At 38.4% G+C, this 23,762-nt stretch overlaps 1 protein-coding gene across 5 annotated transcripts; it reads left to right on the top strand.

Annotated features, from left to right (window-relative positions):
* Positions 1-10,235: 10,235 nt before the first annotated feature.
* On the top strand, positions 10,236-16,248 carry LOC147404613 (lysine-specific demethylase JMJ31-like). 5 transcript variants are annotated; one of them, XM_086440639.1, is made up of 7 exons: positions 10,236-10,943; positions 11,216-11,347; positions 11,839-12,203; positions 13,740-13,808; positions 14,037-14,163; positions 15,269-15,341; positions 15,498-15,764. In XM_086440639.1, the coding sequence occupies exons 3-7, from the start codon at positions 12,033-12,035 to the stop codon at positions 15,616-15,618; spliced, it is 561 nt and encodes a 186-aa protein (XP_086296765.1). In that variant the 5' UTR covers positions 10,236-10,943; positions 11,216-11,347; positions 11,839-12,032; the 3' UTR covers positions 15,619-15,764. The 5 variants fall into 5 exon arrangements, with proteins under 5 accessions (XP_086296765.1, XP_086296768.1, XP_086296767.1 ...); XM_086440642.1 differs by lacking the exon at positions 10,236-10,943 and adding an exon at positions 15,870-16,248 and having other exon boundaries at positions 11,080-11,347; positions 15,498-15,614; XM_086440641.1 differs by lacking the exon at positions 10,236-10,943 and adding an exon at positions 15,878-16,245 and having other exon boundaries at positions 11,081-11,347; positions 15,498-15,614.
* Positions 16,249-23,762: the final 7,514 nt, after the last annotated feature.

The raw sequence follows: 23,762 nt of genomic DNA, 5'->3' as shown, positions 1-23,762 counted from the left end.
CTGATCTGGAAGGAAGAGAAGTCGAGGGTTGACTGGTCTGTCCCTGGCACGTTTGTAATTCCATCCCTTCCCGTTTACGACCACTAGTTCGGTCCGCTTGTGATGGTATAAGCATGCCATCGACCTTGTTAAAATCCGATGACCTTATTGTTCCTTGAACTTTCCCATCTAACATCTTTCTGAGCCACGCATCTTTAATCGGTCGACGTGGACCTGAACATTGCACCCCTATGTGTCCCAACTTACCACATTCATAACACGCTATCACTTTTCCTTTCGATCGATTTAACATCATATGATGTTGTTTCTTACAAAACTCTTCCATCTCTTGCACAGGTATTTCTATAGTCTCGCTACTTATGTATGGTCGTTTTTCCCGTGACCCTACTAGTTTCGTAATTGTCTGTCTCTTGCTGGATCCTAAGTGCCCTTCTTCAAATAGGCTTGGAGGCGATGATTGTATTATCCTTATTTCTTCTCGTAATCCTCCCTGTGCTGGGATATCTACTCTATGGTTCTTTTGGGATTCATCCTTAAAATAATGGTCGAGCTTTTCTTCTATCTTCTCTAACCTCTTTGTCAGTTGTCCCACTATAATCATTTGAGCCTCAAACATCTCTGATTGTCTCTTTTCCATGCGTGCTTGACTATGGGATAATTCCGAGACTGCTTCTATTAACTGTTCTATCTTGGTGAGTTTACTCGACCCAGGTAGGTCTTCCCCACCACTTTGACTCTGCGTCGTGGGTCCAGTTGTAACTCTACTTCCTTGCATCTTTCCTAACCTGCGAGTTCAGTAATCTACTATTTATCAGAAGCAAGGTACTCCTTAGATCCATGTCAACATCATTCTTACGAAAGCATTAACCATTATTATAATACGGAATCTAGTAATGAACACCATTTTCATTACTGTAGAATGAACCTAAAATCTTATCTTAGGCTTACTAGGCTCTACGGACTTCTAGACACGGGAGAGCTCGTAATCCCAATACGGAACCACTGATAAGCTCGGACATCGGATTCCTAGTGACGCTCTATAATTATCTCTAATGTATGCGGTATCAGTCTATTCTCCAAAATATAATGGATCTGTATCCCATACGGATCTAATATTGTGCTCTGATACCATCTGTGGCGCCCCGCCAAACGCTAACACAAATCCCAAGGCCAAATCCCAAGGTACTAGGTGGCACCTCGAAATTTCGGCATGGTCTCCTCTATTTATATTAGCGTTTCACGGAACTCAAACCTGATAAACCAATTTATAACAAAACCTGTATATAAAAATGTAGATACAGGAAAAAAAACAGCGAAAACTAATTACATCTAACATGTAAGTAGATCAGAGTGCGGAAGATTTATCAATATACAAGCTTACCAAAACACTCACACTCTAACAGAGGCCTAAACTCTCAAATCCAAAAACTACATACATCCTGGATGAAACTGACAACACTAAGGGATGTGGCCCTAGTGCTCACCAGGCAATAAAATCTGATCGTCGATCTGATCGACCAGATACTCCTCAATTACTGTCTCTACGCCTGCCTCGACAGCTGCAAGCGCTGAAACTCAAAAAAAAATAGGAAGGAAAGGGTGAGTAACGAAAGTTACCCAGCAAGTCCACAGCCAATTCCTACCAATAACCCTTCCTAAGCATGATCGAATAAAGCATACTGAACATTTTAATACATGCAAGATTTTACAAGATAAAATACGATCAACTGGTACATATAGCCAGGGATGAGCAACTAAATAGTTTAAAGATTACACATGGCATCAATCATCCATACTCATTATACATTTTCCATTCTATGCAAATACCATTGACAACATTAAAACGATAGACATGCTTTCAGTTATAATTCTATAATAACAATGAAATATATACAACAGATACATAATACAAGTGGTGGAGTATTGGAATTAAAGAGTTGGGATTCACGACTGGATCGCTCCCAGTCGGGACATGATATTCCCCAATAACATCGTAGTTCCTGATTTTGTGGCTGGTCGTGTCTACCACGCTTGTGGGACCATTTATCCGGCTCAGGCTGGCCGTTTGACGTGACCGTAAGCAATGGGTCTCTTTTCGATGTGTCAGAACGTTCGACTACTACTAGATTGTTAGTGATCACTGACTAATCATCTTCGTCTATGCCTATCAGGCGTGCATGTGATTCCCAAATGACACTCCACTCGTATACGACCACCTTTACAATACACGTTCACTGGTAAAGATAAGAAAGGAATGGGCCCGGATTCCAGTTGTGACTCCACTCTCATACGCGTCCCATACCACGTATGAGTTTGGTGGTCCCTACCGTACATCCCAGGATAGTGTACCCCTCCGGATGATGTGACACACTATCCCTTCAGGCATTCACAAACCCTTTAACAGCTCACAAAATAGCTACGTACATATATGATTTTTCATTTAAAACAAAAGAGAAATTAACAGAACAGGGTTGAGAACGGATATCCAGTTCCTACCATGCAACCGTGGCCAATCGGCCTAAAATAAATAACAGTACTCAGCGCAAGCGCTAACATAATCGGAAATAAACATGCAACCCTTTCATTAATAACCTGGATATCCTTTCACCAACCTACATACAACATACAATGTAAAATGTAGACATCACATCACCCCTCGGGTGTGATTCTGACATTTTACCGTTCATTCCCTTTTCCCATTCTCTCAACATTCTCATTTTTCGTCCTTTCAAATCAACCATTCATTTTCAATCTTCCAAAGTCATTCTTTTGGTCTTTCCATTGAAAACCCAAAGTTTATTCAAAAACAAGGTCCCAGCAATGCTCGGGATCAAAGCTGTTAAAAATAGAGAAAGCTGGTGAAAATTTGGCTAAGTGTCGAAACTCAATTTTTCAAAGTTCTCGAAATTAAAAATGGTTTTTTCGAAATGAAAGTCTTGATCATGAGATTCGACACCATATAGTTTTTGTAATCTAATTCAAAGAAACGCGAAAGTTATTTCATTTTGAAAACTTGCCGAAAACGTCGAAAATTACGTTTTGTTCTTGAAACCAAAATTCGGATTTTGATCATTTGAGATTTGAATCTTAAAACCATTCCCATTGTTCCGAAATGGGGGGTAAAACCTTAATTTCATTAAAGAACTTAAACTTGAAGAGGACATTTACTTAAATGTTTTTAATGAAATAAAGGGTGACAAATAGTGTATAAGGTGTGAGGAGGTCAAGCCAAGAGTCAGAACATTGTTCTGATCAAAACTGTATCTGTCGGTGGCTGTCGGTGGCAGAACCAGGATTCTGTCGGTGGAACCGACAGAATATACATCGGCAGATGTCGGTGGAACCGACGGTCCTGCCGACAGTGTAAAATTTCTCGCGCTGTTTAACTTCATCGGTGGTAGAAGCTTCATTCTGTCGGTGGGACCGACAGAATGCCTTCGGTAGGTGCCGGTGGACCGACCCTACCCGCCTACACAGCCTGAACCTCACTCGCGATTTTTGGGTTTTTCGATCCCTTTTTCGATTTCCTTTTTCATTCTTCGAACCATTCTACCCACCCACGATTTTGTTATCAAAATTCGATCAAACATAAGCAAAACACTACCTCTACCATGAATTTGAAATCAAACACAAATTTCTATGATTTAAATGCAAACAATAAGTTTTGTTTTAAAACCCTAAATGCACATTTCGAAAATCTAAAGCTACCAATAAGAATTGGAGGTCCCTTACTTGCTTGTCGACGCCAATGGTGATGAATCAACACTAAGGATCAATGTTAGGCGGCTCGAAGTTCCGAAAGTGGTTGAACTCGGGTGCCAACGGAGTGGTTGGTTGTGAAACCCTCTTTGAAGGTGTTCTCCCCGCTTCCTAATGACCAACAACGACTCTCCTATGATATGGATGAGGTTCCAAGTGATTATATAAAAACCCACTTGCTGATTCTTGTGGGAGACCAAGAGAAAAGAAGAGGAAATGGAGGTTGGATGGGGTGAGGACGTAGAGCTCGACAACACCGACGACTTTGCCTCTTCGTCGAGGTTCAACTCGGGCTTGATTGGGATAGATCTTGATAGGAATGGGTTCAAACCCTAGGTCTAAAAAAATGGCTGAGTTGAGTTCTTTAGAGAAGAAGAGGAAAGAATGAAATAAAGAAAATCAGATTCCTTTTTATATAAAGTTGAGGGGCATACTTGTAATTTCCCCCTTATTTCTAGTTTCGATCGTAACTTAACTATTCGGACTCGGAAAACGACAAACGAATATACCATTTCGAATAATTTTTCGATTCGGATCTAATGGTGTCATCAAATCTTTTCGATTCTCGCTCTAACGAAATTCCACTGTTTTGGGTCCCACTTAACACGAAATTCGAGGATTCTATAACTTCTCTATCCGAGTTCGAATTCGGACTTGCTTACAGGCTAATGTATATATTTCGATCCTTTTGAATCTAATCTAATGGCGAGTCGGTTTTCCTCAAAATTAATCATAACATATTCGAGTATTTTACTCTAAATCTCTCCTTCGACATTTTCCTCGAAATCTCACCATTTAATTTCCTCGAGATACGAGTTGAAAATCCAGGGTGTTACATGAAATCTTTTTAATTTTATCGATTCCGTGTCGATGCCAGCTCCGTGCTGATAAAATCATTTTAACTTTTACCGACTCCGTGTCGATGCCAGCTCCGTGCTGATGAAATCGTTTTTAAATTTTACCGACTCCGTGTCGATACCAGCTCCATGTTGATAAAATCTTTTTAATTTTACTGACTCCGTGTCGATGCCAGCTCCGGCTGATGTAATTCTTTTTGCAAAATGTTTTGCCAGTCCCGTGTTGATGCCAACTTCTCGTTAATGTCGGCTTCGAGCTTAAGAACTCTTTTATTTAAAACTCGTTTACTTTAAAATAAATAACTTTACCCAACCTAATAAAATGTCATGCATTTTTCTTTTTGTAAATAAGATAGTAATGATTGGTCTTCTGTACCCAAAGGTGGCCAAACAAAAGAAATATAAGCAACCAAAGGAACCTCCGTATTTTCTCAGATCTTTCACCGTCACCATGAATTCTTCCGAACCGACACAGCCCACAATAGCTGAAACGTCAGGTATCGATCTACAAATATCAACACTACTAAAAATAATTGAGAGGCAAGAAAAGATGGTAAGTACCGTGTTAAGCAATGCCAGCATCATACAAGCCCAAACAATGCAACACCATGCGTCCGAATCAAATCAAGATTTACACGAGCAACCTCCGTAAGGACCATAGACCACCGTGCCTCCCGCAGTGCCGGAATACCAAGGGCCCCCACTTTATATTCCATAGAATCAACCACCCCCTGTGGTCATTCCTGATGACGAATGCAAGTATAGGGCCACAGAGGCCAAAAGTGCAACAGATGAAAAATTGGCTTAGTAAATTGAGTCTTTGCAATAAGAAATGAGAAGATGAAAGGCTTTAACACTATGAGCGGGAAACGGTTTAAGGACCTCTGCTTTTACCCAAATGCACAGTTGCCGGCCAAGTTCAAATGTCCAGAGTTCGAGAAGTACAATGGGGTGAGGTGTCAACTGTCACATCTAAAACTATACTGCGGATTCATGTGCCAATACGGTGAAGATGACAGGCTACTGATGCAGTTGTTTCAAAGAAGCTTAATAGGGCCAGCACTCAAATGGTTCTCCGGATTGGACCATATGCTTATCAAAAGTTGACAAGACTTGGCTAAAATGTTCTGGCATAATTATCGGTTCAATATAGATGTGGGTCTGGATCGAAATGATATAGCCAAGATGACTAGAAAGCAAAGGGAGACGATGAAAGAGTACGCCCAGAGGTGGCGGGAGTCTGCCTCACAAGTAAGACCTGCAATGACTGAACAAGAGATGAACACCACGTTCATCTCAACACTAGAGCATGCCTTTTATACTCATCTGGTTTGACACACTATAGGCACCTTCTCAAATTTAGTTCAAGTGGTAGACTGGTTCGAGGACGGGATCCGAACTGGTCTAATATTTGACTTTACAGCCTTGAGTGCAATAGTAGGGACATCGGCACAGAAGAAATCATGCCTTTTGTCAAAAAGAAAGAGGAAACCAAGTCAATAATGTACAACCCAGCCAACCTCTCATTATTTAGGCACCAGCTCAGCGGACACCGGCACCCCAGGCCCCTTGGACACCAGTACCTCGAGCTGCCTGGACTCCTACACCTCAAAACCAGTTCAGGACGAATCCTCCACCAGTTGCACAGCAGGCACCACTATATGGATATAATCAACAGGCACGACCTAACAAGGTAAATAGAGTGTTTACAAGATTACCTATGACGCTATCTGAGTTACTGCCAATCTTGCTCAGGGGTGAGTATCTTGCAAAACGCCCACCAAATCCTGAGGCTGCCAAAGGGCCAAGGTACAATCCCAATTTGTTCTGCGAATTTCACATGGGTGCACCAGGGCACTCCACAGATCAATGCTAGCAGCTTAAACATCAAGTACAAAATTTGATCGATAAGAAAGCTCTTATCCTGAATGGACTTGCCAACCCACCCTAACAACAGAATATTAATCAAAACCCCCTACCTACTCACAATGGAGAGGGGAGTGGGCACAGGGTAAATATTGTCTGTGGAGAACTCGACTTCAATCCCTCAAATTTGATAGCGCCTATCGGAGCAAAAATCAAGGTCCACTTAACAAAGGAATCAAAAGCACCCACGGTTAACACAGTCAACCACTACACAACAAACTCATCCCAAAATTCACTACCACCTCTCAAATTGTCTGACCTCACCATCCACCCCACTCATCAACGTACTACTACCCGACCACCTTTAGTTATACCTTACGGATCACCAAGCCATCAAAATTCAACCCGACCTCCTCTTGTTATAACCTACACACTGTCAACTTCTCAGGGATCAACCCGACCCCCCTTTATATACCATACACTTCAACCTCACGTCTACCGCTCATCATTCCATACACTTCATCAACCCCTCACGTAACTCCCCCCACTAACCCTCCATCATCACCAACACCCTCACCACCCCCCACCTCAACCCCCCTTCTCAATGTAAAACTCGATCCACCTCCCATGACCATACACCCACCTAAATCATTCCCTTATAGCTCCGATCAAGCAGTTTCATAGAATTGTGAGACTACCGTTACTACAACCGTAGGTGTCAAAACCATAAAGAAAGTAATGGTGGCTGACATCGGTAATATGACCAGGGCAGGGAGATGCCAAAAATCACCAGAAAAGGGGGTCAGCATCAAGGAAAAAACTAAAGAGACGGTGAAAGGGGTGACAGATGATGAAAAAAGAAAGGCAAAAGGAAAAGGTAAGTTGTATAAAGATGACAAGATAGAAGAGAAGGCGAAAGTAACAGACAAGGAGGCTACAGATTTCATTAAACTCATTCGTAAGAGTGAACATAACATAATGGATCAATTGAATAAACAGCCATCTTAAATCAGTATTCTGGACCTGATGCAAAAATCGAAGGAACACCAAGAGGCATTAATGAGAGTTCTGGGAAAATCGCATGTACCTACAACTACCTCACCGACACAGTTGGAGCAAACGGTTGGCCAGATCATGGCCCCCAATCCTATTATCTTCACTGAAAGTGAATTTGTGCCTGAAGGGCGGGGATACGTAAAACCGCTAAACATCATAGTCATGTGCAAGGGTATGGTGGTGAAATCGCCTCGACCCTTTTTCACCAAATTGTGGATAAGGGTCCGATTGATAAATTGAAGACTTTTAGGGAATAAGGAGTCGCTACCTAGTTTAGGTCTAGAAACAAAAATAACTCCAAAATGGATCGGGTCAGTCCACGGATCAGAGAAATGGGTAAGGGGTCAGATTACGGGTTTCGAAAGGTGTTAGGCACCGAACCCGTCCGATCGAGATGATCGATCTCTAATACGATCCAAACTATCCTACGGTAAACGGGTAGAGACTAAAGTCAAGATTATGGTCCAATCATCATCACCATCAAATTATATCGAATGTGCTAAACAAATCTCAAAGCCAATATTCTCCAAATATCATATAATTTCTCGAATTTCACATAAAGATGAAAATATTTGAAAAAGCCTTAATTCCGGTCTATGTTTCAAAGTCCACATGACACCATTTCAATTACAAATCCAAATATGTGAAGATTTTCCAAATCGACCAAAATAGGAATTTGTGAAAACTTTCTAAAGTGGAAAACTGAGAATATGAAACTTCTAATTTGGGAATCCACAAAATTTTTAAATTAAAAATTAGAAATTTCTTAAATTGAGAGTTTATAAAAAATATGAGAAGTTTCTAAATTGAAAATTTTGAAACATAATCTTCTCGAAATGGAAATTTTAAAATATGAGAGTCCCAAATTAGAAATTTGCAAAAAGATTTTCCAAATTAAAGAATTATCATTATTGGGTTTCCTAAATTAGAAAATGACAAAATTTCCAAAATTAGAATGTTCCCAAAAGTGAATCTTACAAAAAATGGGTATTGTAAACGTGCAATTTTCAAATTACGAACACATTGTGGAACAACAAGTCGGCGTTTCAAAAATCAAAATATTAGGGACATGGGGCAAATTAGTGAATCAACCGCTCACACATATATGCAAATTTTCCTTTAAAAAAAAAACACACGTGGCAAACGTTAATAAATTGATCGGTGAATTAATTCTCATATACATAGAAATCAGTGAGTTGACTCATGTTTATTTTGTTAAAAATTTGATTTTTAAATTTTCATGTACATAAAAGATCAGTGAGTCGACTCAGTTTCAATTTTGGAAAAAGAAAATCATTTTTTTTATCTATGTTGGTAAATTCTATGAATCAACTCAACCAAATACTTTGGAATTAATCAAATGCAATACCATTGCATATCAAATTCAAGATCGGTTCGACAATATAAAAAAAATCGATGAAGCGACCCGATAATATTAAAAACCAATGAGCTGACTCACTAACTTGATATATGAGAGTTAATTCGATCAATCTATTAACACCAAAAATCAGCATATCAATTGATTAATATCAAAGATCACCATTAACGACACATACATAAAAATCGACAAACCAATTTGGATGCATAAAAAAAACTTTAGAAATAAAATAAATGAAAAAGCTTACCTTCACCGAACAACTTCGGATGCTTGGATTCCTTCAAAAATAACCTCAAAGTAGTGTCTGACGCCAACGAATGTAGGAAGAGGATGAGATGATGACTGCTGTGTGGAATCCAATAAATCAGAGAGGGAGTATTTTCATCAAGCAAAGGACATCAAAGATAGAGAAGTTGTTGTGTTTAATTCAATGGGCCAAAAAATGTGATGAAAGAAGTGATGGAGAGGAAACCGTGGGTATGAGTTATAGTCGAGAGAGATACAAAGAGAATCTGAAATGGTGATGGATGTGAGTGGAGAGGCTGAACTGTGAGTAAGGGAGTGTCTGCAACTGTTAATTGTGATTGATAGGAGGTGTTCTTGATTGGTGATGAGGGTGAGATGGAGATGGATCAAAAGAGTAGATGAAAGAGAGATAGGTGCTGGAAGGTGTGAAGAGAACGAAGTAAGGATGGGCTGCTATTTTTGAGGTGTTGTCGTGAGGAGGATATAGGCTTTAAAGGCCCGAAGAATGGCCTGTTGCGAATGTACTCTTCCTTCTTCTTCTCTTCTTTTCTTAATCTTTTTTTTTTGTTATCGTTGTTCAACGAAAGAGAGAGGAAAGAGAGGAGTTGTATGCTCATGGATGTGTATTTGGATGTTAATGGGGGAGATAGAAGGGGAAGAAGAAGGAAAAGATGTGGAGGATGATGGAGAGAAAGATGAATACAGAAGGATATGAGGGGGACGGTGGAAGGCTTCTGAGAATGCTGTTGGGAGACGTATGGGGGCAGTTAATGGTGAAGAAGGGCTATGTTGTAGGGATGTTTTGAACGGTGGTTGGGGCTGCTAACGGAGGTGATAATGGGGGCTATTTTAAACGGTGGTTGGGGCTGCTAACGGAGGTGATAATGGAGGCTGTTTTGAACGGTGGCTGGGGCTGTTGGAGAAAGTGATAATGGGATTGTTTTGAATGGTAGTTGGGACTGCTAATTGTGGTAATGGGGCTGTTCTACAGACTGAAAAATAAAAGGAATGAATGGGCTGAAAACGTGATGAAGGAAGGCTGTTAATGGGGCTGTTGGGTATTAATGGAGAAGGTGGATATAAGTAAAGGTTGATGCAGGTTAATGGAGGACGTGAGTGAAGGTAGGGATGCAGGTTAATGGAATATGAAGGGGACTGGGGGAAGAAGGGGGCTGCTGCCTTCTTTGGAGTCTTTCTTCAATCAAGCCAAAAAAATATCTTTTTCTGTTTTTTGTTCTTTTTGTTGTTTTTCTGCCAAAGACATCAACCTTTTCCTCTTGGTTCTTCCCCAAAAAAGAACTCCCCCTCAAGAGAGAAAGCTCTCTCCTTTTTATAGTATTCACTTTCTATTTTCTCTTTTTCTAAACTTTATCTTTCTTTCCTTTTTGATGATTTTATTTAATTTCTTTTCTTTTTTATGTTATTTGCTTCTTTCTTTGACCGAACCAATAGAGAGAACACTACGTCATATTGTGTTTTTGGCGACACTACCATTGCGCTAAAAACGACAGTTACAGACTGTCGTTAATGGCGACAGTGTTTGACTGTCGTTTCCACGTCGTTTTTATGGAATCACTGACGGTAATAAGTAAAAGTTGGTGTGCCAGTAGCCACTCAAAACTACCCCTTTCTTCCCCAGAGAGAAAAACGAATATCTCTCTCTCTCTCTCTCTCCCCGATCTGGTTTGATTATCGAATTCCTTTGTGTTCATCTCTCCTTAAGTAAACAAAATCGCGCTCTCTCTCGACTCGATCTGTTCAAGTTGGATCCAGAGCGCCAGGTTGGTTTGTTTTTTTCCCTCTCTTGAATTTTTCTAGGGTTTGAGCTCTCGATCTCACTCAATGATTTTGATTTTTGATTTGTTATTTCTTCAGATCGAACTCTCAGTCTCTCTCTCTCTCGGTCTCTCTCTCTCTCTCTCTCTCTCTCTCTAATCTTCATCGACTTTGGTTCTAAGTTTTCGATCTGATATCGAAACTTTAATCAGGTTCGATAGTATAGTTTTGGTTTTATTTTTTGGTTTGATTTAAAGGTTGATGGATCTGTATGCAGATATTGGATACAAATCCCCAACTTTTTTTCCATCTGCAGCAGCAAAGGTTGATAGAATTGATTTGTAATGGAAAAGTAGAAGAAGCTTTGGAGTTTCCTCGGGAGGAGCTCGCACCAAGGGATGAAGAAAATGTAACTCTTGTCCCCTAATTTCCTTATTGTGCCTTTGTTTGGTTGCTACTTTGTAATTTTGAAAAACAACACCTCACAAGGTTTTCTTGTTCACACCAGATGATAAAAGCTTGAATTTATGATTTTCAATTGTTTTTCTTTGTAGAAAAGTAGTTTTTTATAATATTACTTGAACCTGAAAGGATTTGATGATAATGATAGTGATAATTATCTGTTAGGATCAAGCTGGCAATCATATTCTCTATTAAATTTACAACTGAATCATGATTAATATACTAAGGTTCAAACAAATTTATATGCCTCTGAGCAAAGCTTTCTAGAAGAGCTGGAGAGGAAAGTAGATACAAAGTGTTATAATTAGTAGACTATCAAGGGGTATATCCTCTATTTGAAAACATGAGTATCTCAAATATTCAACAAAAATGTAGAGCCTGTCCAAATCACCCAAGATTTAATTTGGTTTATGTTCTGTATTTTAATTATGTTTCTAGGCACTTTCATATAGAACTTGGTACCAAGGAAATGCTCAATATCGAAGAATACACAAGGTGAATTCTGTATCATCCTCTGATTTAGAACTGATTTTATCTCTTCCAAGAAAGATGGCAAGAAAGTTCACCAGTAGTGCCAAGGTGAATTCTGTATCATCCTCTGATTTAGAACACTTTTGGAAATTGCGACACTGATGAGGAGATTTGCAATTGGTGGATTAATATATGCTTTTTTGATTATCAACCTCTATATTTATTGGACACTTGCATGGAAATTTCAGGAACAAGCAGGGTCTTCTGTTGTGGAGGCTATGCTGTCTAGATCCCCACCAGTCTTCTATGGTGATCTTAGAAGTCACGAGATGGTAACCACTCATATATTACTAGATTTAGGGATTTTCTCTTTGATGAGTTAGAATTTGGAAGATTGCTGCTTTCCTATTCAGCTTAATTTATTATATTTTGCTTTTTTCTGTTGTAAGTTCCTTTACCATTCTCTTTTTTCATCACTTCTTGCAAAAAACGTCTTCAACATTTAGAGGATGGTCATGGTGCTTGTCTTCAGTCAGAAGTTCATGGACAGACAGGACACACCATCGATGAAGCCGATTTGGCTTCTTTGGATTCTCCTCATCAAGTTTATTTAGCGCAGGTTGATATATGGAAGTGCTTTTAAGTTAGGTTGTTCATCCTGCTTTAATTCTTCAAAAATTTGCTCTCAGTTCTTACAAGGTTATAATTTATGTTTAAATAGAAGATTTTCTCTCAGTTCTTTCAATGAGGTTGAAACTTAAGGTGCAAATGTGCTCAAAGCAATATCTGTAATCTAACCAAGGTTTAAAATCTAGTTTAGAGGCAATGTTTTGGTCAGGAGGAAAACTGAGATTGTCTCTACCAAAATATTTGAGACAATCTGAAACATTCAACATCTCGGGATCAATTTTTGGTTTTGATCTCTGCCAAAATGGAATGTTCAATCGAAACATAGCAAAACTTTGAACCATGCACCTAATGTCTGTTGAGTTACAAAATATCAGGCTATGTGTATATTAGCAATTTTTCCTGTGATTTGATATTGCTTGGGATCAGAACCCTGTTTTAACTCTTAAACCTATGAGAAAAAGTGTGAAGGATCAAAGAAGTATGTCTAATGTACCTGCGAGATGTGAATATGTAAGACTAAACTCATTTGTTGAAGTAAAAAAATCCCAATGCATGTGATTTCTTTATCTGTTGAGATGTCCAAAACATTTTATTTTTTATGAATCTATGGGTTTTATTAAAATAAAACTAAAAAAAAGAAAAAAGGAAAAAGTTCCCTCTCAAGACTACATCAAGAAGAAAAAATAGATTAGTGTGACAAATTACTGCCCATATATCAATTCCTCCCAGGTGTTCACAAAATGTTCTACCTTTACATCTCTGAAGTCGAAACTCCTTCCAAATAAGAGCCCAGTCCACTAGTAAACGGCCCATGGTCTGCCTTACCTTTTTATTTCTCTTCAGAAGTTCTCAGGTTACGTATGACAAATGGCATAGGTTAAAGTCTTCCACAGGATTTCCCCCCACAATCACCAAAGTGTAATATAATCCCATTTGAAACACCTTTGAAAACTTTTCTCATTTCTATGAATACTTCTAAAAATGAAAAATATGGATAATGATTTGTGGATGTCAGTCGAAATCTTTTACAAGTGCACATTGCACTATTTAGGCACTTGTCAACAATCTGCATACTTGTTATCTGGGATTCCTTTTTCAGATATTCCTGAGATCTCTTATTATGTTATATCAACATCAATAGTTATGATACATCATTCACATTATTGAGGACTTACTACTAGCTGATGCCACAATTTGGGAATGAAATTCAATTACTTGATAATAAATTTCTCATGCAGGTCCCAATTTCAAATATGGAGACTAAAGAGAGGTCTCAATTGGAATCTCTGAAAGAAAACATTCAAATGGTTTGCATAGTTCTTATTATTCTTTCATTCTGGTCATGTTTCATTTAGATTTTAACCCTCCACCAAACTTTTAAGGTTAAAACATATGTTGAATTATTCATGATAAGTTTCTATACTTTGGTCTTCAAAGAGAATTAAGTAACACTCAAGTAACTGTTGCTTTTACAAACATTATTGTTGCCTTTTTTTTAATTGTTGTTTTGTTTTACCTTTGTTTGGTTCATGCAGCCAACAATTTTGGAGACAAAGGCGTTAGCATGTATCAATTTATGGATGAATAATGCTAGATCTAGATCTAGTACTCACTATGATCCACATCATAACCTTTTATGCATAGTTGCTGGATGCAAACACGGTATTTTACTTATTCTCTTTGAGACTAATAATCTGTGTTTCTCCATTTTAGTATAAGTTTATAAGGTTTATCATTCTTAAGTGCTTCTTGCCATTGTCCTTTCCTTGATAAACATCACATAAGTAGATAAATCCTGACTCTTTCATCTGGTGTGTCTCTTGTGGAAACAAGAGTTTGGCTTGGTTTTGCAAGAAAATAGATCAATTACTAGGAAGGCTTGAATTGCTTTCGCTAAAAGAATAGATTATGAGTGACCTTCAAAAATCATATGGCTCCTAGATTTCCTAAACGCCTTTCCGAGCCCTCAAAGTTACTGTGCAATCTAAATGTCAATGCCCGCAATGTTAATTATGCTACCCTAGCATAAAACTCCACTTAAAAGCACTTTTAAACTAACTAACAGCTTTTAGATTTTCTTAAAATCCTTCCCCAATTGTAAGGAAAATAAAAAAAAATCGGAGCTACTTATCAAAGAGAAAAAAAAAAAAAAAAACAGAGCTAGCAATACTTTCATAGATGTTAAGCCTATTCATATTTGGCCATACTTTATGTGATTCTTGTCCGAATTTCAATCTTGGGCTTGTACTTACTAACTGTGCTTGATTGAGGTTTTTAGACCCTTTCTGACGCAAAGCCTTGCAGTCTTCTTCTCAAAGATGGAATTTTTCATGAAGCCAAAAAGTTGAGCACTATTAATATCACTATTGTTCCATGCTTCTATCCTTCTAGTGAATTTTTATTATTTAGACCTTGGCCATTGAAATCCCTATAAGGTTTCCATTCGAAAGGAACCTATTTTGGATGAGCTTTACTGATTAGTCTCCTAAGATAGGTAAATGTAGCTAGTTCCTTGTCTGTTCTCATTAGTCATTATTATATATGGTAGGGGGCTCTTGGAAACCCCTTGTTACAAAAACAAAATGGTAGTTTAGGGTTATTTTTTACCAACAAATTATTGAGGTCATGCACTCACACATACATGCCTAATGGTTCTGCATTGAGTACATTAGATCTGGTATCTTAGTTTTTGGGCTTCCAAGTCTGAATTTTGCTGAACTTTATGTAAGAACGTTGTCTTTATTGATTAATATTTGGTGCATCTCAGTTGTTTTATGGCCCCCTTCTGCGAGTCCCCTGTTATACCCTATGCCTATATATGGCGAGGCTTCAAACCACAGGTATGCTACTTCTTTAACCATCTGGAAAATTGTAAAAGCTCATTTACTTATCTTTATTATTGGTTTGTTGAACTTCTGTGAATAACTTTTAAAATTCCTATTATTAATGCTGTGTTCATATTCTTTATTTTGATTCTTCCCTTTTTATTATGGTAGTTCTGTAGATTTAGAAAACCCTGATTTTTCAATTCATTCAAGAGCAAAGCACTCAATGGAATACTCCCAAAAAGTGATTCTTCGTGCTGGTGATGCACTTTTCATCCCTGAAGGCTGGTAAGAAAATAGTTTCCTTGCAGTTCAACTTCTTCCGTGGCTGCAATTTTTTTTTTTTTTGGTGCCTATTATGTTGATCAGTTGGAGTGCCCATGCACCAAGGATCATCTTTAAATGTCTTAAAGGGTCACTTTTCACTTTTTATGTGCTGTAACATATTATTTTAAACTGAAATCTTACTATGACTTGAGCACAATTTTCATCAAGTACAATTATTTTTTCTGTTTTAGTTCTATTCTGAGTTCCTTTTGTTAGAACTACAGATCCACTCGAGTTAAATGAACGTGATGACCAACCTCAAGGATTACGTCACAAGGATGAAGGACGGTTAGAATGATATTTACTATATCACTGGTGAAAGCAAGAGCTGTTGAGACCTCCCCATTCCTTGAGAAGCTCAAACTCTGTTAAAATAAGTAGTGTGCCATTTCAGAATTATTCTTTGTGATTTTTAGTTTGAACTGAATGTGGGTGTTGATTTGAAACAGGAGTGGGAGATCATTAATGATTTTTAGTTACATTTATGAAAGTTGAAGACGAGGGGTATTTGGGTCTTTTCATATTGTTAGTTGGGGTCTAGGACATCAATGTCAAACATAGGGGTATTTCTACTATTTAACAACAGGTGAAGGGGGGCAGGTGTAAAATATATATTTTTTATTTTAAAATACCCTATAGCGACGGTCGCTGACCGTCGCTATATCGTTATGTTACTGTCGTTTTTTACGACTGTCTTTGACAGTCGTTTTTTTCCGACTGTCTTAGATAGTCGTTTTTAAAAAACCACTCCTTTTAAAACGACTCTTTTTGCGACTGTAGGGGCAGTCGTTTTTGGCGCATTATGACGTAGTGGAATATCTCTCCTTTTTGAGTTTAGAAGGAATGGGACCATGATCCCACGCTTCGCAACCCATGGTACGTTGGTAGATTATTGATTAAATTTTGATTTTTTAATTTTTGTTGATGATTTAATTTTGGTTTGAATTTAGTTTGATGGGTTAATTATCTTTCACTTTTCGATCTTGATTGGTCGATTAAATTAAGATTTTAATTTGATTGGTTGCTTGTGTTTTAATTTGAATATTGATTGGTCGATTAAGTTTTAAATTTAATTTTAGTGATCGACTAGGTTTTAATTTCAATATTAATTAGTTGATCGGATTTTAATTTCAATCGAATTTTAATTTAAATGTTGATGGATTGATTAAATTTTAGATTGAATGTTGATTTAAATTTTAATTGTTTAATTTTAATTGTTTGATTTTTAATTTGAGTTTTATTTCTAATTGTTTGAATTTGAATTGTTTAATTTTTAATTTGAGTTTTTTTTTATTAGATTGAATTTTTAACTGGGTTTTGATTTTTATTACTTTTTCCTAAGGATTGGGATCTCTAAGTCGAATTTGTAGGTTGAGGAGCATTTCGGTCATTTTTATGATTTTTCTTAAATTTCTCTGTTTTTAATAATTTGAATCCCGTTGGACTCAAAATCTCATTTTGAGTGCAATGGATGTACTTTCGAGACTTTTCGGAGGTCTGAAATTCATGAGGGGTATTTTTGTCATTTTTTTGATTTTTGTCCATTTGGGTGAATTTTGGCGTGAAGTTTCTTTCAATCGTAACGTGATTATTTCTAAGTCTCGAGGTCATGTTTTCCTAGCATAGCAAGGTCTCTAAGTTGTCCAAATGTGTAGCGAGCCTAAGTGTACGTACTTGCTAAATTGAGTGTATGGTGTAGCGATCCGAAGCATGCATAATTCTATGTCGCGTGGCAAGGAGAAAGAAGGGAATAGAATTAGAAGAAAAAAAGGACTTAGAAGGATGTTTCTCTCAAGTTTTCGAGTTCTTTGTACTCATCATTAGGAATCCACAGCAACCGGGTGACGGATCGCCAAGTCAGGCTGATGCAAAAGTGAGGTGTCTACAGATGGTTGCCAAGGTGCTGATTGATAACGGCTCAGCACTGAATGTTTGTCCGCTTAAAACCTTCCGAAAACTCAATGCTGATTGGTCACATGTCAAGCCCAACAACAAGGTCATCCGAGGTTTCGACAGTTCAAAAAGGGATTCACTGGGAGAAGTGGACCTACCTATCATGATAGGCCCGTGCACCTTTAAAGTAAGATTTGAAGTCATGGAAATACCGACAAACTTTAACTTTCTGCTGGGCAGGTTGTGGATCCACATAGCAGGGGCTGTACCTTCTTCTCTACACCAGAGAGTCAAATTCATTATGGGGTAAAGGATGATAGAAAATCTTATCCCGACTGGGAGAGCCCCGGATGTGTCGTTTATAGATATCGAAATGACGAAGGACAAAGCACTCTACCATTCATATCAATTCGCTGCTGTCAATCATATTGAGAAAGAAAAAGAGAAGATAAATGCAGAACTATCGAGAACGAATCTGATGATTGAGCAGGTTTTGAAAAAAATAGGTTACCGACCTAAACAAGAGTTGGGACTTGGAGGAAAAGGGAAAGCTACGCCAATTGAAGCAAAAAAGCATACTCCTTATTTTGGTCTAGGGTTTAGGCCCACAAAAAAAGATATTGCAGAAATGAATGACAAGAAAAAAAAGCTTCGACTAGCAAGAAGGTAAAATCGTGAATCGAATGTCTGGAATCTGGGCAGAATTCCGCATATCAATGTCAGCTTTCCAATATCACAGACTAGACCCGACAATCTATCAGAACCACTGCCAACCAAACCAATAAAAAGGCCGAGAACAGTGAGTTTCAAACCTCTGCACATTCAAGAAGACTCAATTACTGTGTCCCAGTCATCCTTCGTAGAAGGCATTGGTGTTTTATTCAATGGGGATTCCAACGAAAGTCTATTAGAAACTGTTCTAGAATCCACAAAGGTGAAAATCATCAAAAGTAAGGGGAACGAATCACCCTTCCCTATTGGCATCGACTGGGCATCAGTCATCATCCCACCGAGTTTGGGGGGAACTATGCCCAATTCTGACATCAACAATCAATCGGAGATCATGGTCATCTCCGAACCACCAACCAAATCACCTTCACATCTCATCCGTTCCCTCAGAGAAAGGGAAGTTCTGAACAATTGGAAGGAATTCCCATTAACCCTTGAGGCTATTAAGGCCTCCAAAAAAAATGTTGTTAAACGAATCTAGTTTGCCCGAGGATCATAACGAGCCCTCGTCCTGGGGTAAAGACTGTTTTGAGGGCTTCCTATCTTTATTAATGAATTTGCATGATTGTTCTTCTTATTTCAAGTATTCGAAAAGCTACAAAAAAATAAATATTCCTCTTAAAGCAAAAAAATCAAATATTTCTCAAAAGATAAAAAAATCAAAAAGCTTTCAAAATTGTAAAAATATAGATATTTTCCAAAAGCCAATAAAAGAGTTTTCAAGAGATCTGTCTCAATCAAATGAGTATCCAGATAAAATAGAATTTGAAATGGACGAGTATGATTTCTATCTTGAACTCGACTTTGACCTCATGGGGATCGAAGAAAAGTCTGAGGACGAAATGGAGTACCCGCCTAAAGAAATCAAAGACTTGGTAGAATGTCACGAGAAAGGTATTCAGCCAAACATTGAGGATACAGATTCAATCAATCTTGGTACCGAAGAGGACCCACGAATTGTCAAGATCGAAGCCTTATTAAAGTCGCAACAAAGGGAAGAAATGATCAAACTCTTACAAGATTATCAAGATGTCTTCGCATGGTCATACAGGGATATGCCTGGGTTGGACACAGATCTTGTTGTACACAAGCTACCAATTGCCTCGGGAAGCAAGCCGATCAAGTAGAAACTGAGAGGGCTAAAACCAGAATGGACTCTCAAAGTCAAAGATGAGGTCATGAAGCAGTTCGAAGCAGGATTCCTCGTAGTTTCTACATACCTTGAGTGATTAGCTAATGTCGTCCCAATACCCAAGAAAGATGGAAAGGTACGCATGTGTGTTGACTATCAAGACTTGAACAAGGCCAGTCCTAAGGATGATTTTCCACTACCACACATCGACACTCTAGTTGACAGTACAATAGGACACGACATGTTCTTATTTATGGACGGCTTCTCAGACTATAATCAGATAAAAATGATAGAAGAAGACCAAGAAAATACTGTATTTATCACACCATGGGGTATTTTCCACTACAAAGTCATGTCATTCGGACTGAAGAACGCAGGAGCAACTTATTAACCAGCAATGACCGCATTATTCCATGATATGATTCATAAGGAAATGGAGGTCTATGTAGATGACATGATTGCTAAATCTGACATTGAAGAAGACTATCTGGTAAATCTATAGAAGTTGTTCGACAGGCTGAGAAAGTACAGTTTAAGGTTAAATCCTACAAAATGTGTATTCGGGACAACATTGGGCAAACTACTGGGTTTCATCGTCAGCAGAAGAGGCATCGAGATAGATCTGACAAAAACCAAGTATATCCTCGAAATGAAAGCACCCATTTCAGAGAGAGATGTTCGGGCATTCTTGGAGAGAATACAGTATATTAGCCATTTCATTGTTCAACTTACACCTATCTGTGAGCTAGTCTTCAAGCTACTCAGGAAGGATACACCGAAAAAGTGGAACGAAGACTGTCAGGAAGCATTTGATAAGATCAAGCAATATCTGCTCAATCCACCAGTCCTAGTCCCTCCTATTCCAGGACGACCTCTACTAATATATATCTCAGGGCAAGAAACATCAATGGGGTGTGTGCTAGGATAACATGATGAATCTGGACGGAAGGAACAGGCTATCTACTATCTCAGCAAGAAATTTACCAAGTACGAAACAAAATATTCAACACTTGAAAAGACTTGTTGTGCATTAGTTTGGGCATCTCAACGACTACGTCATTATTTGCTTAGTTACTCGACTATGCTTATCACTAGGATGGACCCCCTGAAGTACTTTTTCGAGAAATAGACATTAACAGGTCGTACAACGAAGTGGCAATTATTATTAAATGAGTTTGACATCACTTATGTCAGTCAAAAAGCCATTAAAAAGCAAGTCATCGCCGACCACCTCGCAGAGCACCCGTTGCCTGACTACAAACCACTAAAGACGAACTTTCCCAATAAAGTCATACTACTCACCGATATTGAGGACGATAATGATGAACCAGGCTGAAAAATGTACTTCGACGGAGCAGCCAATCAGAAAGGAAATAGAATAGGGGCAGTTCTGATCAAGCCAGATGGATCCCACGTGCCAATCGCAATCAGACTAAAATTTCAATATTCCAACAATGAGACTGAATATGAAGCATGCATAGCAGGGTTGAAAGCAGCACTAGATCTCGAGGTAGATGAGATCGATGTTTTTGGAGATTCAAGCTTAGTAGTCTATCAGACGACTGGAGAATGGAAGACCCGAGAGCAGAGATTGGTCCCCTACCACGAGTATCTGGAAGAACTAAGCTCGCACTTTGATAGGATTTCATTCACGTACATGCCGAGAGTTAAGAATCAGTTTGCAGATGCACTAGCTACACTGGCCTCTATGATCAACATCTCGGAAGACCTAATCATCGACCCTATTGAGATTGGAATTCAAGATGAGCCAGCTTATTGCTTACCCGTCGAAGTAGAAGAATCTGAAGAAAAGCCATGGTATTCTGATATCAAGGCCTATCTTGAAGATCGAACGCTTCCTTCAGATGCAACGCCAAATGATAGAAGGACCATTTAGAAGCTAGCAGGGCAATTTTTCTTGAGCAACGGTACTCTGTACAAGAAGTCGCACCATGAGATCTTACTCAGGTGTGTAGCAGAAACAGAACCAAAACGACTAATTGATACTGTACATGGGGGAGTCTGTGGGTCCCACATGAATGGTTATATGTTGGCCAAGAAAATCATGAGGATGGGATACTATTGGTCGACAATGGAGAGTGACTACTATCAACATGTCTGCAAATGCCATCTATGTCAGATCTATGCCAACAAGATCAATGTCCCACCTTCAAAACTACATAATATGACCACTCCTTGGCCCTTCTCACTCTGGGGCATGGACGTCATTGGGCAGATCTCGCCAAAAGCTGCAAACGGGCATCATTTCATCCTCGATTACTTCACCAAGTGGGTAGAAGTGGCTTCATACGCCAATGTCACTAAGAGCAACGTCATGAAGTTTGTCAAGAACAACCTCATTTACCGGTATGGACTTCCAAGCGGATTGGTAACTGACAATGCCAAGAACTTCAAGAACAAAGATATGATCAAAATGTGCGAAGACTTCTAGATCACTCATCACAACTTTGTACCCTATAGACCTAAGATAAATGGAGCAGTCGAGGCAGCCAAAAAGAACATCAAAAAAATAATCGAGAAGATGGTAGTTACATACAAAGATTGGCACGACATGTTGCCCTTTGCATTACACGCCTACCGAACCTCATTCAGAACTTCGACTAGAGCAACTCCGTATTCATTGGTCTACGGAATGGAAGTAATCTTACCAGTAGAGGTTGAGATTCCCTCCCTCCGAATCTTAAAAGAAGCAGAGTTAGATGAAACTGAATGGATTCAAGCTCGGTTTGATTAGCTGAATCTGATTGAAGAGAAACGCCTTACAGTCATTTGCCATGGACAAATCTATCAATGATGAATAGCTTGTGCCTATAATAAGAAGGTTAAGCCTAGAGATTTCTCGTCGAGAAACCTTGTATTGAAAAAGATTCTGTCAATCCAAGAAGACGTCAAAGGAAAGTTCAGATCGAACTATAAGGGACCATTCATCGTGCAAAAGGTAAAAACGGAGGGGCTGTGATCCTCACAGAAATGGACGGACAAGTCTTCCCGCAATCAATCAATGCTGATACTACGCCTAAAACTGATCCTGAAATGACGAAAGGCCATTTTTGTTATTCTAAACCAACTATCAACCTTAGTCTACCCTTTTGAGTTATTATGTTCATTTCTTAACCTAAGACTGGGTAAGTCAACAATTCTAAAAAATAAAAAAAAGGGTGATAAAAGAAAAGAAAATCAGAGAAACAGAAAAAATAAAAACATCGAAATACTCTTGGCTCGCATGAGGATAAACTGTGAATGGCTAAAAATACAAAAGAATTAAAAAACAAAAAACTTGGACACTTGATCTGAGCTCGACCCAAATCTCTAGCCTAAACAAGTTCGAGAGACGTTGGGAGGAGACATAAATCACTTTTTCGAAACAAAAATAAACCAATCTCATGTCTAGCCCACTTTAGATAAACTAAGACCCAGACCTTAACCTTTTTGTATCCTTCCATTACCATAAATCTAAGCCAACGTTTCGTCCCATTAAAAGTGCTTTCTGATCAGGGAATGTTTTAAGGCAACATAATGACAATGGCAGCACCAATGATCTTGCGACTTGGTCCAGACCTCCAAGTCTTATTAGTCGTTAGAAGACTCAAGAAGGGAATCTAGATCAGATACATGAAAAAAAAAATACAAGCATAGTCTAAAAGGGCATAGTGAAAACCTGAAAGGGCGTGATGAGTAAAAAAATCAGACTATGACAAAATCAAAGCCACCGACACGATGAAAATCCCAAAAAAGACATCGATGTGCAAAAATATGGAAATCGGGTCTGGTGAAAATCGTAATTAGCACAAGGGGTAATAAAGGTTTCTTTTTTTTTTTTTTTTTTTTTTAAAAACTCCTGGCCCGCAAGAGTATAAATTGTGAACGACAAAAATCCCTCCAAAATCCCAAGACCCAAACATAAAATAGTCTTCAAAAATCAGGGTACTGGGGATGACTTTAAAGGAACCAGAAGAGCAATTGACGTTTATATCCTCTATGGTTAGTAAAAATACCAAGATCGTCACAACCAAAGATTTTACAAACTCTGAATTTATCGTACTCATTTGATAATGACATTTCATAAAATTTTAAAAAGAAAAACTACTATTTTGGCTAATGATGAAAAATCTAGGACTTATTCAAACTTCAAGTTTTCCAAGCATTAGATACACTTGAGGCCAGGTAAGGCAAAAAACCTATTTTCTTTTTATTACAAAAAATAAAAAATAAAATAATAATAATAATAATAAATAAATAAAAAGAATAGGGTCCCATCATTACCACCTTGGCGTCCGAAGCATCACAACTCACTAGGTAAGACACGAAGGCATCAAAGTAGAGACCCTGAGCAA

Source organism: Akebia trifoliata, chromosome 4 (genome assembly GCF_017979445.1).
Source record: "Akebia trifoliata isolate Shusen 1 chromosome 4, ASM1797944v1, whole genome shotgun sequence".
NCBI classification, from domain to species: domain Eukaryota; kingdom Viridiplantae; phylum Streptophyta; class Magnoliopsida; order Ranunculales; family Lardizabalaceae; genus Akebia; species Akebia trifoliata.
The sequence above is the reverse complement of the archived record's forward strand: the minus strand, read 5'-3'. Positions and strand labels throughout refer to the sequence as shown.